The 14,871-nt window shown below is 37.3% G+C and overlaps 1 protein-coding gene across 1 annotated transcript in view; it reads right to left on the minus strand.

Moving 5' to 3' along the window:
* COG5 (component of oligomeric golgi complex 5) overlaps positions 1-14,871 on the minus strand; it is a 370,238-nt gene that overhangs the window by 162,786 nt on the left and 192,581 nt on the right. Inside the window, exons 9-10 of the mRNA XM_003268142.3 lie at positions 5,797-5,909; positions 5,522-5,599 (exon numbers count right to left, since the gene is read on the minus strand). Of these exons, the coding sequence (XP_003268190.2) occupies positions 5,522-5,599; positions 5,797-5,909 (191 nt within the window). The remainder of the gene's footprint in view (positions 1-5,521; positions 5,600-5,796; positions 5,910-14,871) is intronic.

The raw sequence follows: 14,871 nt of genomic DNA on the forward strand, positions 1-14,871 counted from the left end.
TGGCCCCTTTCACAGTGAGACCCTGACTCATAATAAATAAAACAAAATAATAAAATAAGTAATTAAAAATTTTACTTTCTCAAAGGCAGCTTTTGAATAAAAAAGAAAAAAATTTCAGTACATTTTTTTAAAGTCTGTTATAGACAGATTGCAGTGTAGAAAAGATACTTGCTAGTAATGATTGCCCTAGGGAAAAAAAGTATTAATTTCTGAACAAATATTATAGAAAGCATATGACGTAATTCTAATATTATTTCATCCTGAACTATTTACACTGTTTTACTTCATTTTTAAAATAAATAAAATTTTATTCACAGTTATAAAAGGCTAAGCCACTAAATTAGAAAGAATTTTCAGTATCAGGATATATCCTTCTTAAATATCTTAAAACTGCAAAAACTTGTAGAGTAAGAACATTCTATTCATAACCTTTACCTTGAAAAGAGGTTACAAAAAGAGATCTTGGTGCATATATCACTCTTCAGTGACTCAAGAGATATATCATTATCTACTCAAGTTTGAAATTTCCTGAAGAATATAAGGGTTATTATTTAGGGTCCCCAAATCATTCTAAAAATCCTGAACTTTTTATAAAGGTTCTATTGCCAATGATAATTATCTTAACTAGAAAAATAATGTTCTTACTTGGTAGTTAACATCCTTAGCAAAAATATTTGTTTATAGCTTTATAATAAAGACGTATTTGAAGAAAAAGACTATTCAAAGAAATTGTGCTAAATATTGAGGACCTTATATGCTGTCTTTTGAGTTTTCTTTTAACTTTTCTCTTGCTCTGGAATTCCCAAGTATGGAGGGAGAAACGTCATTTTGGACTTTTCACTAAAGACTGATCTTTTCTATAGATAAGTACACTGAATTCCAAGAGACTAAATTTTTTCATAAATATTGCCCTCAAAAAAATTTCAACTAAACTGGTAATTTACATTAAAATTTATATATAAATAGGTATTTGTGTGTGACATAGGAATATATTCTTAAACAGCGTGAGAATAGTCTCTGAAACAGCAATCTTTAATGGTTTTATTTTAATGAGAAGTTTTTTAAGTACATGAAATAGAGGAAAAGCATATATCCCTATACCTAACAATTCTTTTTAATCAGTAATGATTCATATGCATTTTCTTTCTCTCTTTCTCTCCTTCTCTCTCTCTCTCTTTCTTTCTGAAAGGGTCTCGCTTTGTTACTCAGGCTAGAGTACAGTGGTGCAATCTTAACTGACTATAACCTTGAACTTCTAGGCTCAAGCAATCCTCCTGCTTCAGTCTCCTGAATATCTGGAACTACAGGTGTACACTACCATTCCTGGCTAATTGTTTTAGTTTTTGTAGAGAGCGGTCTCCCTATGTTGCCCAAGCTAGTTTTGAACTCATGGCATCAAAAGATTCTCTCACCATAGCCTCCCAAATTGTTGGGATTACAGGCATCAGCCACTGTGCCTGGACTCATACGCATTTAAAATCTGGCCTGCACAAGTTGCCAGTGTTCATTCACCTTAATAATTTACTGTTATCAAGAATTTATATGTGTTTTTATGTAGAAACTCTACCCAATGTAATAATATTACAAACATAAGCCTCCTAAATAGCAGTATTATTTACTTTTGATATTTTCATTAGATTCTCCTGAGTACAGTTGTTTCATTATAACTGTTCTTATGTTGTTTGTAGAATATTAAATTGTTCAAAAGGAATAACAATATGCAAAGTATTCGATAATAAAAGCTCGAAATGAGGCCACTGCACATAAAGACTAAATAGATTCATTTATGTAGAAAGACAGCCAAAATCAGAACAAATGAATGAAAACACTGCAAGTATAGTTATTTGTCTGTAAATATGAAGGCCCAATATTAATTATCCCATCTAGCAATAAATGCAAAACATGAGTGACTATACACCTTGACAAAAGCATCTCACTGTTTCTTTCACACAATTGAAAGCCAAGTAGAAAGCAGGGTAAAGTAAGTAGTTATGTACTGATATAAATATATGTGCACAAAAGAGTTAACATAACAGGTCTGAGTAGCTATTGTCAGAAAATCCTGATTGCAAGTTTGGTATTTGGCTAGCATCTAGGAACTTAGATTTTGAGAAGGACCTCATAATTCTCTGTTAAGAGTTGTTCACTGTACCTAAACTGTTTGTGACAATATGGTTTATACTGAACAGTTACTTTTCTACTGGGAGTCTAGAATTTTGGTATGTCTTTAGGCATTAACTAACCTCTGATAAAACTCTGGACTCACAAGCTCAAGTTGAGTTTTCCCAGTAGACAGCACTTTTTGCATGCTGTCATAACTTGCTGCCGGAAGAATCAAGGGGGTCATGTCTAACTCCAGTGGGAGAGGACTCCTTGGAAACTTGCATCTGGTCTCCTCTAGACCTTGCCCCATGCATCTTTTTTTCCCTTTGCTGATTTTGCTACGCAGCTTTTCACTGCCACAAATCATAGCCATGAGTACAACTATATGCTGGCGATGGCAGGGGCGACCTGTCTGGAGCAGCCACTGCCATGAGGCTGGCTGCAGTGGAGAGCCGGCAAGAGTCCCACCCACTTCTGAGTTGGAGGGGTGGGACCCTGCCCTCCTGGCTGTAGCTGCAGCTGCCCAGCCACAGCTGTGGACCCAGGCATCCCTGTGTTCTTGGGGACCTGGGAAGCCCCCTACCTCCACAGGCTTGAAAGTGCCTGCTCCCACCGCCTGGCCTCTCCCTGCTCCCAGCACCTACTTTGATTTCACAGCACAATTGAGGCTGAGCCCAGGTGCTGTCACATCTCAGCCGGGTGTGTGCATGCTCAGGGCAGCACACCAGCCCTCTGCCACCTTGGCCCCCTCCAGACTTTGGACACCAACAAGCATGGGAGGAAGACTGAGGGAGTGTTGAGGGCAGCTCAGTGAGGGCTTGCAGGTGCCCCTTGGCATGAACAGCCTCAGTGCTGTGGACGACAGGTTGATGGTGGCAGGAGGCAGAAAGGCTCCTGGGCAGAAATGGGTGAGTCTGTGGTGAGGACCTACATTTAAGCCAGGGATCTGAAGCCTGGGGGCTGGACTGCCAGTTCTGCGGACTGGAGTGAGAAGTTATGGTGCTTTTTCCAGGCCTGCCCATTGCCAACCACAGACCAATCAGCACACACTTCCTCCCTTCTGAAGCCCACAAAAACCCCCAACTCAGCCAGACTCGGGCAGATGACAGGACTATCTGCCTGTGGATAGGAGCTACCCACTCTGGGTCTCCTCTCTACTGAGGGCTGCACAAACGACGGGATGACCTGCCAGCAGATACAAGCTAAGCACTCTGGGTCTCCTCTCTGCTGAGGGCTATGAAGATGTCAGGATGACTAGCTTGCAGATGGGACCTACCCACTTCAGGTCTCCTCTCTACTGAGGACTGTACATACATCAAGATGACCTTCCTGTGGAAGGACCTACCCACTCTGGGTCTCCTCTCCACTGAGGGCTGCACAGGTGACAAGATGACCTACCAGCAGATACAAGCTAACCACTCTAGGTCTCCTCTATGCTGACGGCTGTGCAGATGACAGGATGACCTGCCCGCAGATATAAGCTAACCACTCCAGGTCTCCTCTATGCTGAGGGCTGCATGGATGTTGGGATGACCAGCCTGTGGATGGGACCTACCCACTTCAGATCTCCTCTACACTGAGGGCTGCACAGACATCAGGATGATCTGCCTGTGGAAGGGAGCTAAACACTGCAGGTCACCTCTCCACTAAGAGCTGGACACTTGTGGGGATGACCTGCTTGCAGAAGGGAGCTACCCACTTCGGGTCTGCCACTCAGTGAAGCTCCTCTCTGCCTTGCTCACCTTCCAGTTGTCCACATACCTCATTCTTCTTGGATGTGGGACAAGAACTCAGGACCCACTGAATGGCTGGACTAGAAAAGCAGTAACACAAACAGGGCTGAAACATGCCCCCACTACTCACCATGTTCTGGGCAACAAGAAGGAGAGAAGAGCTGTGGCCCTTTGGGGACCCCACACCTAGGGGCACCCCGAGCCAGGGTTGTGACACCTTCTTTGGGATTCTACAGTTCCTGGTGTCTCTTGAGTTTCCAGGTGTCACTACATTCCCCTCATCTAGATGCGGGTGCCTGCAGCATAAGCTGTGTGCAGTACATCTGATCCAGCTGCAGCCTCACATGGAGCTAGCACCTGTGCTGACACCTGGAGTTGCCTGCCCTGCCACAGTAGCCAGTGTGCCTGGCTGTGCACAGTGGCCGGACCCCAGCTTGTCAATCACATACCACTTGCTGCTCTGTCCCTGGCTCGTGTTTGTCAGTTGTGGGGTCTGGGCCGGTAGTGCAAGCCAAGTGCAGCCTGCTAGGCCAAGTGGGCGGAACGAGCCCAGTGGGCATGAGCAATATTCAGGCAGAAGGCACCACTGGTCACAGGAGTTTCTGGCTGGCGAAGTGACACCCTAAGGATCCTGTGACACTGGGTCCTATCGATCCTCCTAATAAATCATCAAACTTGAGGGACAGTCCTGGAGGCTTTCCACACAGTATACAAAATATTTAATATTGTGGACTTACAAAGGAAATTATCTATACCATAACACTGGAAACTCAGGAAACTTTTTTCTTTGGGCTACTGGAGGTTAGGATTTAATGATCAGTAGAATCATTATCCTATGAATCATCAAAAACACATCAATATAATGAATAGAATGTAGAATCAGGGATTCCTATGCATAGAAAGAATTCTTATGGCCCATGAGGCTAGTAGATTGGTGGATGACAGAAAGATCTCAGAATATGGAAAATGAATATAGCAAAGTACTTTACGGGAAAAATCAATGACCTTCAGTAAACACATTATAATGACTTCTATTTAAATGTCGTATTTATCAAAAGTTTTCCCTTATTCTCCAGTGGAAATTTTAAAGCACTTATAAGCTATCATTTATATGACAGAAAATGAGAAATTAGTATATACATTACAGAAATTAATCTATAAATAATACTATTGCTAGCAGCTACTCCATAAACAAACACGATTACACTTATTTTAGTTTATTTATTTATTTATTTTTGAGATAGAGTTTCACTCTGTCGCCAAGGCTGGAGTGCAGTGGCGTGATCTCAGCTCACTGCAACCTCTGCCTCCTGGTTTGAAGCAATTCTCCTGCCTCAGCCTCCCAAGTAGCTGGGACTACAGGCATATGACACCACGCCTGGCTAATTTTTGTATTTTTATTAGAGACAGAGTTTCACCATATTGGTCAGGCTGGTCTTGAACTCCTCACCTCGTGATCCACCCACGTTGGCCTCCCAAAGTGCTCGGATTACAGGCGTGAGCCACCGCCTGTAATGTAATGATTACATTTATATTGCAAGGAACATTTATAGTTCTCAAGAAATACACTTCTCTATTGCCATTTGATATGTAGCCACTCTATAAGGTAGTAACACAAATGATGCTGACTCATATATTCCTGTTTTGTACAAGAAAGATATAAAAATATTTTCAATTAAACATACCTTAACTATTTCTTCAATGAAACAAATGTGAGAAACAGGATCTCTCTTCTTGGCCAATACTTTTTGTAGATGTTGTACCTTAAATGAAACAAATGTAAAGCTTAGGCAAGAGAAAAAGCAAGAAAAAGGAAATGGCAACCTTTACGTACATTACCATCAGCTAGTGGAGGTATTTTGAATGCTCATCGATTAAAAAACCTGCCCAAGGTCACACAACTTGGAATAACCAGGAGTTAATCCATATTAATGTTTTTTCCACTCCTTCAAATATTTACCTGTCCACAAATAGCATAAATATGATCCATAAGTTTCTCCATATTGGTCCAGAGTGAAGCACGCAAAGCTGCAGTATTTCCTGGGGTTGGCATGGTAGATCGTCCAGGTCCCCCTGGTTATGAGTGAGAAAGACAATGAAAAATAAAGTTTTCCAAAGGCAAATATATATATATGTTGTTATGAAAACCATACACAAGCTAAAAAATGAGAAGTTCCTTCTTTAGGAAATAATTTATTATGAGTAAGAATCTTAACCTTTTATGCTTAAGAAAAAAAGGGAAGCGACACATACCCAGGAAGGATAAAATGGAAATTGATGAAAATGGTTTCCTATGAGAGGTGTGAGAATGGTGGGAAATGAACAGGTGAAAGGTACGGGGATGGAGGTGAGTCTTCCTCTGTTTCCTACTGCTCTCATGCCCCTTGTAGGAAACTATCTTCACTAATTTCCCATTTATCCTGTGTATGCACATGTGTGTGTATGTGTGTGTTGTATCCCCTTTCTTAAAAAAAAAAAACCCTAAAACTGAATATAAACACATACCAAAACAAATAAAGTATGTGTGTGTTGTGCCCCCCTTTCATAAAAAAAAAACTGAATATAAACAAATACTGAAACAAATAAAACTAACTGTATATCAAATTGACAATATAACCACACACGAGGAAAACGATTTTAATTCACAGAATTTTTACTTATAGAACGCTGACTTTAGTGAGATACATTTATGCACAAAAAATTACAAAGAAATACTGAACTTTATTAAACAGATTTTTGCTGGATGTGGTATTGAAGTAGTAATCCTGAAATTAGTTTAGGTATATTTTGGAATGGAGCAAAATAAGGTTCTCAGTGTAAACAGAATAAAGACACAAATATGTAACAGGAATCAGAGGTATTTCCCAACTCTATCCACTGGAAAGTCAGAAAGACAATGGTTCCTCAATAGTAATAAGTATACGTAGTACCCAAATTTTGATTTCTAAGACCATTCTCCAATAAAAACAAAGCAGGATTCAGTGGAAAAAAGAGTGATTTCATATTTGGAGCAGTGAAAATACAAGGTGAATGTGGTAGATATTGTGCCAGTGAGCAATAAAGTATTTGAAGACAAATGAAATTTTTCAAAAGGATACATCAAGTTGACTGGAGGGGGCTTCCACAACACAAATTTCAGAGAATTTGGCCATCCAAAATAATACTGATGGTAATGAATTACAAAACAATGATTAAAAAATAATTCATGAGTACACAGTGAAACTCAAATGTTTAAAAAGGATGGAAATGCTCTTTACAAAAGAGTATCAGCTAATAAATGCAGAAAGAATGACAGAATTGGAAAAAATATCACCATTTTGCAACTACTTGTTGCAAAGTTAATTAAGAGAAAGAGTAAGGATGGATACCGAAACACTAAGTGAAATGTTATTGGCCGGGCGTGGTCGCTCATGCCTGTAATCCCAGCACTTTGGGAGGCCAAGGTGGGCAAATCACCTGAAGTCAGGATTCGAGACCAGCTTGACTAACATGGAGAAACCCCATCTCTGCTAAAAATACAGAATTAGCCAGGCATGCTGTCGCATGCCTGCAATTCTAGCTACTCAGGAGGCTGAGGCAGGAGAATTGCTTGAACCCAGGAGGTGGAGGTTGCGGTGAGCTGAGATTGTACCATTGCACTCCAGCCTGGGCAACAAGAGCAAAATTCCATCTCAAAAAAAAAAAAAGTTATCGAGAACAAGATGTTCATCACATAGTCTCAAAGTACGCACCTATAAATTACTAATTACAAAGATGAGAGCATAGTATTACAAGGAGCAATCTGGCATATGCCAATTTAATGAAGTGATCTAATTTAGCATCAGCAACAATGAAACAAACTGAAATAATTTTGTTGTTTTCCTGATATGATGTAATAGGAAGTACACAACATCACCTTACCAATAGTATGTTTACCCTGAAGCTAATCATGAGAAAATATCACATGAATTCAGACAAATTCAGATTATGAGGCTCTCCAAGAAATGTTAATGCCATTAAAAAAAAAAAAGCCAGTGGTGCTGTTTTTTATTAAAGAGACAAGACAGCCAACAGAAAAGCATGATCCCTGATTGGTTTCAGTCAGGGGAAATCAACTTTACATAAACAACATTTTGGGGAACAATAAAAGTTTGAGTATGAACTGCACCTTAAATAATATTAATGTATCAATACTAAACTTCTAGAGAGTGAGACTGTCTAACAATTTTCTTGTATATAACACATGCAGGAATCTATATGTAAAGGTTTGAAATGTTTCAATAAAAAAATAGAAATTTTAATCCCAAACCGAAAGGCATACATTTCACTCCAAACTAACGTTTAATACCGGCAGTGTAAGAGCTCATCATTGGTTAGTCAGTCTATATCCCTGCTTTTACGGAGGACAAGATCAAGAAAACCAGAGGTACTGTGTGTGTAAACTACCTCACTCTAGTTTTTCAACAATTCAGAAAAGAATTACATGTACCTTTAGCAAACAGATGCAGTTATTTCTTTAATCTGATAATAGTAGCAAGCAATAAAATAATCTATGAGAAAGATGTTGGCTTAAAAAATACAGATAATACCTGTTTGAAATCTGCATCTAATGAATCTTTAGAATATTTGCAGTGCTATGCAAAGACTATTAAGGGAAGGTATACAGGAAATGGATAATACTGTAACAATCTGCAGCTGTCTCATATAAAGAATGAACTCATAACCGAGAAAAGGGTATGTAGTACCTTTATGAATACTAAAAAATATAGGTCAAATTCCTGGAATATGTATGACTTGGTTTTATTATAATTATGAAACCCTTTAACCTATTATTCTTTTAAATACAAGCAGAAATACAAGATATTGCCATTACCAGTTAGCTTTAATAGACTCAAGAAACAAAATAGTCTCTTAAGTTTTATTTAAGTGATGAAATAAACTAAGAGTTCCTCGCAGATATAATACTTGAAAAATGGTTTCTAGTTAGTGATGGTGGAATAAAATCATTTTCTTACTCTCTTCTCTTGAATGCCAATGAAAAGAAAATCAAACAAAAGTAGAAAATGTCAACTTCAAAGAAATAAAGAATCAAACAAAACTTCAAACTTGAGATTATGAAGCATGCATGCCAGTTGCTGTAGATAAGTCAAAATGAAGAAGGAACCAGATAGATGACACCTTAGATCATTAGGAAGAAGTAAATTGCTTTTAAAACCAATTGTAAGAATTTGCACAAGCTATCTAAGGATTCTTTGATTACAGCTGAGATCTACAGATTAGGACAGGCCAGGGAATGTTCAACATTGCAAAATGTAAAAAAAAAAGAAAAGCTGAAGGAAAATCATAAGGAATTGAATTTATGTCGTTTAAGAATTAGCCCCTAAGTGTGGAGAGACTACTGGAGGTAAAGTGAGATGAAGAAAAAGAAAAATACTGAGAATGCTAGGATTCAACACTGAAATGGCTTAAATAGCTTTACTGGGAGCCATACTGAGCTTCCGAATGATACAAATTTTGAGAACAGATGTGCTCCCAAGGTAAAAAGAAGTAACAAACTGGTCAATGGTTATTGTAGACAACAAACCTAAATTAAACTGCAGACTGCTTCAGGTATCTCCCTTCAGCCATGGCTACACCATTCTTCAATGAATACCTAGCACTTTTCAATGATGAATAATCATCAGAAACAAAGCAACAATGGACTTAACATAGACATTGGGGAGGGTGGCAGGAAGGAGGAAGAAAGGAATATAAGCTAAAAGCAATGATAAACATAGATCACCAAAGAAACAATAGAAAGGGATACTCAGTTTTCCACTGTCTCAAAATAATTACTGGAATACTCACTGGAAAAATATTATAGAAATTAGGACCATATTAGAAAAAACAAGTTACAATAAACGAGAGTGAAAACACAGTAACACATGTGAAATAGGCAAGAGGAAATAATACAAAATGAAGTAAAATGCAAAGATACTGGAAGCAAAGTGAAAAAACTCCAAGCAAATATCAAGAGAATCAGACTTCCACATCCACGACACCCTCTCTCCCACATTATGCCCAGCACCAAGTGCAAGAAGATACTAGACATGGAAAACAACAAATATCTGATATATGCATAATGTTCCTGAAAAGAACAAATGGAACAGAAAAACATTCAATATACAGTGGAAGAAAACCTTTCTTTCAAAGGGAACATACTTTAACACACATACATACACACACAAAAACTGACACACAGCATTCAACTCTGAGACATATCCTAAAGAAGTCACTAAACTTCAAAGATAAAGGAAAAACCATTTGGACAGCCAAGAAAACGCAAGTCAGCTAGTGTGGGATAAAAATCTGATTAGTCTCATAATTCTCTAATATAACACTAAAACCCAGCAGTTGCTGAAGCAATGTCTGATGGTAGATGGGACACTCCATTTTCCTTTCATATGAAGGGACTTCAGCTAAAGTAACTTTCTTGCCTTCTTTCCCTACCTCCTACTCAATTCTCCCCATGTGAAGGGGAGTGAGTGATGAGTGAATCTCAATAAGAAACTGAGCATAATTGGCTCAGTCTCTTCCTTTCTCTGTTGTTGAAGCTTTGCATATAAAAAAGGTGCATTCTGACCAACATTCTACCAGTGGTAAGTATAGTGGGAAAGGCTGAATTGGGAAATAAGTTTAATTTTGAGGTGATATATTAAAAAACCCATTTGGATATAAATCTAAGCTATGCCTTTTGGTGTATTTTTTTTTAACAGTAATAAAACTAACATTACAATTGTCATCTTTTTGTCTCCTACATTTGTGTCTCATTTTCCAATTCAGTGGGGTAAGAAAAACGTTATTTATCGGGACACACACAACTACAAAATTCTAAGGGAAAGAAAGTGTAAATAAAAATTTATACCTGGCCAAATCATTTAAGCGTAAAAGCAAAACACACCACCAACTACGCAAGGACTCAAAAAGCACAGTACCCATAAAACATTTTGAAAAATCAGCTGGATTACGATATCCAGCCAAGGGAGAGAAGAATATAGAAATGGAGAGGTCTGGTACAACCTCTACGGAAAATAGTACGGAGATTTCTCAAAGACCTAAAGTACATCTACCATTTGATCCAGCAGTCCCACTACTGGGTATCTACCCAAAGGAAAATAGGTCATGTATCAAAAAGACACCTACATGTGTATGTTTATCACAATGTAACTCACAATTGCAAAGATAGGGAACCAATCTAAGTGTTCATAAAACAATGAGTGGGTAAAGAAACTGTTGTGTATATTATATATATATTATTTTTTTTTTTTTTTTTTTTTTTTTTTTTTTTTTTTTTTTTTTTTTTTTTTTTTTTTTTTTTTTTTTTTTTTTTTTTTTTTTTTTTTTTTTTTTTTTTTTTTTTTTTTTTTTTTTTTATATTATATATATATATATATATATATTTTTTTTTTTTTTTTTTTTTTTTTTTTTTTTTTTTTTTTTATATAATATATATATATAATAAAAAAAAAAAAAAAAAAAAAAAAAAAAAAAAAAAAAAAAAAAAAAAAAAAAAAAAAAAAAAAAAAAAAAAAAAAAAAAAAAAAAAAAAAAAAAAAATATACATAATACCTAACCCTAAACTAACCACCTAACCCTAACCAAACCCTAACCCTAAAGCTACTGAAAGAAACAGAAAAGAAATGCAGAGGTCATGTTAAAAGAACCAGAGATTAAAATCATTTAAAAATAGAAGAAAATGTAAAAAACACTAATCATTCAAAAATAACATAATTAACAACAGGCAAATGAGGATGGGGGGCGGGCAGGGAAAAGTTTAAGTATGCCTATTTCTCACATTTAGTAGTAAAGACTCAATAGACTTAGTAACAAATGACTTCAATTTCTTAATTTTTTAAAATCTTTCATTCACTACTATTAAATTTAGAGGTATCAATTAGGATCTTATGAAGAAGCGTTAATTAGAAATTCATTAAGTCCTTGATGTCACATAAATTTCTAATTATTCTGTTGAATGAAAGTAAAATACTTTTTTATTTTATTGTATTTTATTATTATACTTTAGGTTTTAGGGTACATGTGCACAACGTGCAGGTTTGTTACATATGTATCCATGTGCCATGTTGGTTTGCTGCACCCATTAACTCGTCATTTAGCATTAGGTATATCTCCTAGTGCTGTCCCTCCCCCCTCCCCCCACCCCACAACAGTCCCTGGAGTGTGAAGTTCCCCTTCCTGTGTCCATGAGTTCTCATTGTTCAATTCCCACCTATGAGTGAGAACATGTGGTGTTTGGGTTTTTGTCCTTGAGATAGTTTGCTGAGAATGATGTTTTCCAGTTTCATCCATGTCCCTACAAAGGACATGAACTCATCATTTTTTATGGCTGCATAGTATTCTATGGTGTATATGTGCCACATTTTCTTAATCCAGTCTATTGTTGTTGGACATTTGGGTTGGTACCAAGTCTTTGCTATTGTGAATAGTGCCGCAATAAACATACGTGTGCATGTGTCTTTATAGCAGCGTGATTTATAGTCCTTTGGGTATATACCCAGTAATGGGATGGCTGGGTCAAATGGTATTTCTAGTTCTAGATTCCTGATAAATCGGCACACTGACTTCCACAATGGTTGAACTAGTTTACAGTCCCACCAACACTGTAAAAGTGTTCCTATTTCTCCACATCCTCTCCAGCACCTGTTGTTTCCTGACTTTTTAATGATGGCCATTCTAACTGGTGTGAGATGGTATCTCACTGTGGTTTTGATTTGCATTTCTCTGATGGCCAGTGATGATGAGCATTTTTTCATGTGTTTTTTGGCTGCATAAATGTCTTCTTTTGAGAAGTGTCTGTTCATGTCCTTTGCCCACTTTTTGATGGGGTGGTTTGTTTTTTTCTTGTAAATTTGTTTGAGTTCATTGTAGATTCTGGATATTAGCCCTTTGTCAGATGAGTAGGTTGCAAAAATTTTCTCCCATTCTGTAGGCTGCCTGTTCACTCTGATGGTAGTTTCTTTTGCTGTGCAGAAGCTCTTTAGTTTAATTAGATCCCATTTGTCAATTTTGGCTTTTGTTGCCATTGCTTTTGGTGTTTTAGACATGAAGTCCTTGCCCGTGCCTATGTCCTGAATGGTATTGCCTAGGTTTTCTTCTAGGGTTTTTATGGTTTTAGGTCTAACATGTAAGTCTTTAATCCATCTTGAATTAATTTTTGTATAAGATGTAAGGAAGGGAGCCAGTTTCAGCTTTCTACATATGGCTAGCCAGTTTTCCCAGCACCATTTATTAAATAGGGAATCCTTTCCCCATTGCTTGTTTTTTTCAGGTTTGTCAAAGATCAGTTAGTTGTAGATATGAGGCATTATTTCTGAGGGCTCTGTTCTGTTCCATTGATCTATGTCAATAAATGTAATCCAGCACATAAACAGAACCAAAGACAAAAACCACATGATTATCTCAATAGATGCAGAAAAGGCCTTTGACAAAATTCAACAACCCTTCATACTAAAAACTCTCAATAAATTAGGTATTGATGGGACATATCTCAAAATAATAAGAGCTATCTATGACAAACCCACAGCCAGTATCATACTGAATGGGCAAAAACTGGAAGCATTCCCTTTGAAAACTGGCACAAGACAGGGGTGCCCTCTCTCACCACTCATATTCAACATAGTGCTGGAAGTTCTGGCCAGGGCAATCAGGCAGGAGAAGGAAATAAAGGGTATTCAATTAGGAAAAGAGGAAGTCAAACTGTTCCTGTTTGCAGATGACATGATTGTGTATCTAGAAAACCCCATCGTCTCAGCCCAAAAGCTCCTTAAGCTGATTAGCAACTTCAGCAAAGTCTCAGGATACAAAATCAATGTACAAAAATCACAAGCATTCTTGTACACCAATCACAGACAAACAGAGAGCCAAATCATGAGTGAACTCCCATTCACAATTGCTTCAAAGAGAATAAAATACCTAGGAATCCAACTTACAAGGGATGTGAAGGACCTCTTCAAGGAGAACTACAAACCACTGCTCAATGAAATAAATGAGGATACAAACAAATGGAAGAACATTCCATGCTCATGGTTTGGAAGAATCAATATCGTGAAAATGGCCATACTGCCCAAAGTAATTTATAGATTCAATGCCATCCCCATCAAGCTACCAATGACTTTCTTCACAGAATTGCAAAAAACTACTTTAAAGTTCATATGGAACCAAAAAAGAGCCCGCATCGCCAAGTCAATCCTAAACCAAAAGAACAAAGCTGGAGGCATCACGCTACCTGACTTCAAACTATACTACAAGGCTACAGTAACCAAAACAGCATGGTACTGGTACCACAACAGAGGGCTAACCTTTAAAAATCTCTTTAAGACCTAAGATTCTTTTATCTCTTTTTATCTAGTACAACTTAAAAGTTATATATATTCAGTATTATGTAAGGTCACATTTATATAGCAAATATAAAAATAATAGGCCAGGCATGGTGGCTCATGCCTGTAATCCCAACACTTTGGGAGGCCAAGGAAGGAGGATTGCTTGAGGCCAGGAGTTCAAGACCAACTGGGGCAACATAGCAAAACTCCATCTATATTTTTTTTAATAAAAAATTAAAAATCTAAAAAAAATTAAAAATTAATAAATAGCCACTTTTTTTACTATTAGCTATGGATCAGGAACTGTTATTAATTCAGTATGAGTTATTCCATCAACCCTGTGATGGATCAGAGTGCCTTCAACAGAAAAATGGGAGGAGAAAAACCAGAAACATTCACTATAGATAACATTTTGGGGAATTTTCCTGAAGACTGAAGAAATAACATGCAGGTAGTAGAGCTGAAGAAAGAAATTAAGATGTATTTATTTAATTGGTTTTAAGCAAAAGGAGATACAATAATACAACTGTATGTGAAGGGAAAGAGATGCAAAGAAAGAAACATTGTCAACCTGGTGGAAAGAAGGCATCTGCTTAAGCAATACCTTGTAGTGATGGGATCTAATACAACTGCAGAGTGCTTGGTCTTTGCTGGGAGAAAGCATAGTTCATCCTTAACAA

Source organism: Nomascus leucogenys, chromosome 13 (genome assembly GCF_006542625.1).
Source record: "Nomascus leucogenys isolate Asia chromosome 13, Asia_NLE_v1, whole genome shotgun sequence".
Taxonomy (NCBI): domain Eukaryota; kingdom Metazoa; phylum Chordata; class Mammalia; order Primates; family Hylobatidae; genus Nomascus; species Nomascus leucogenys.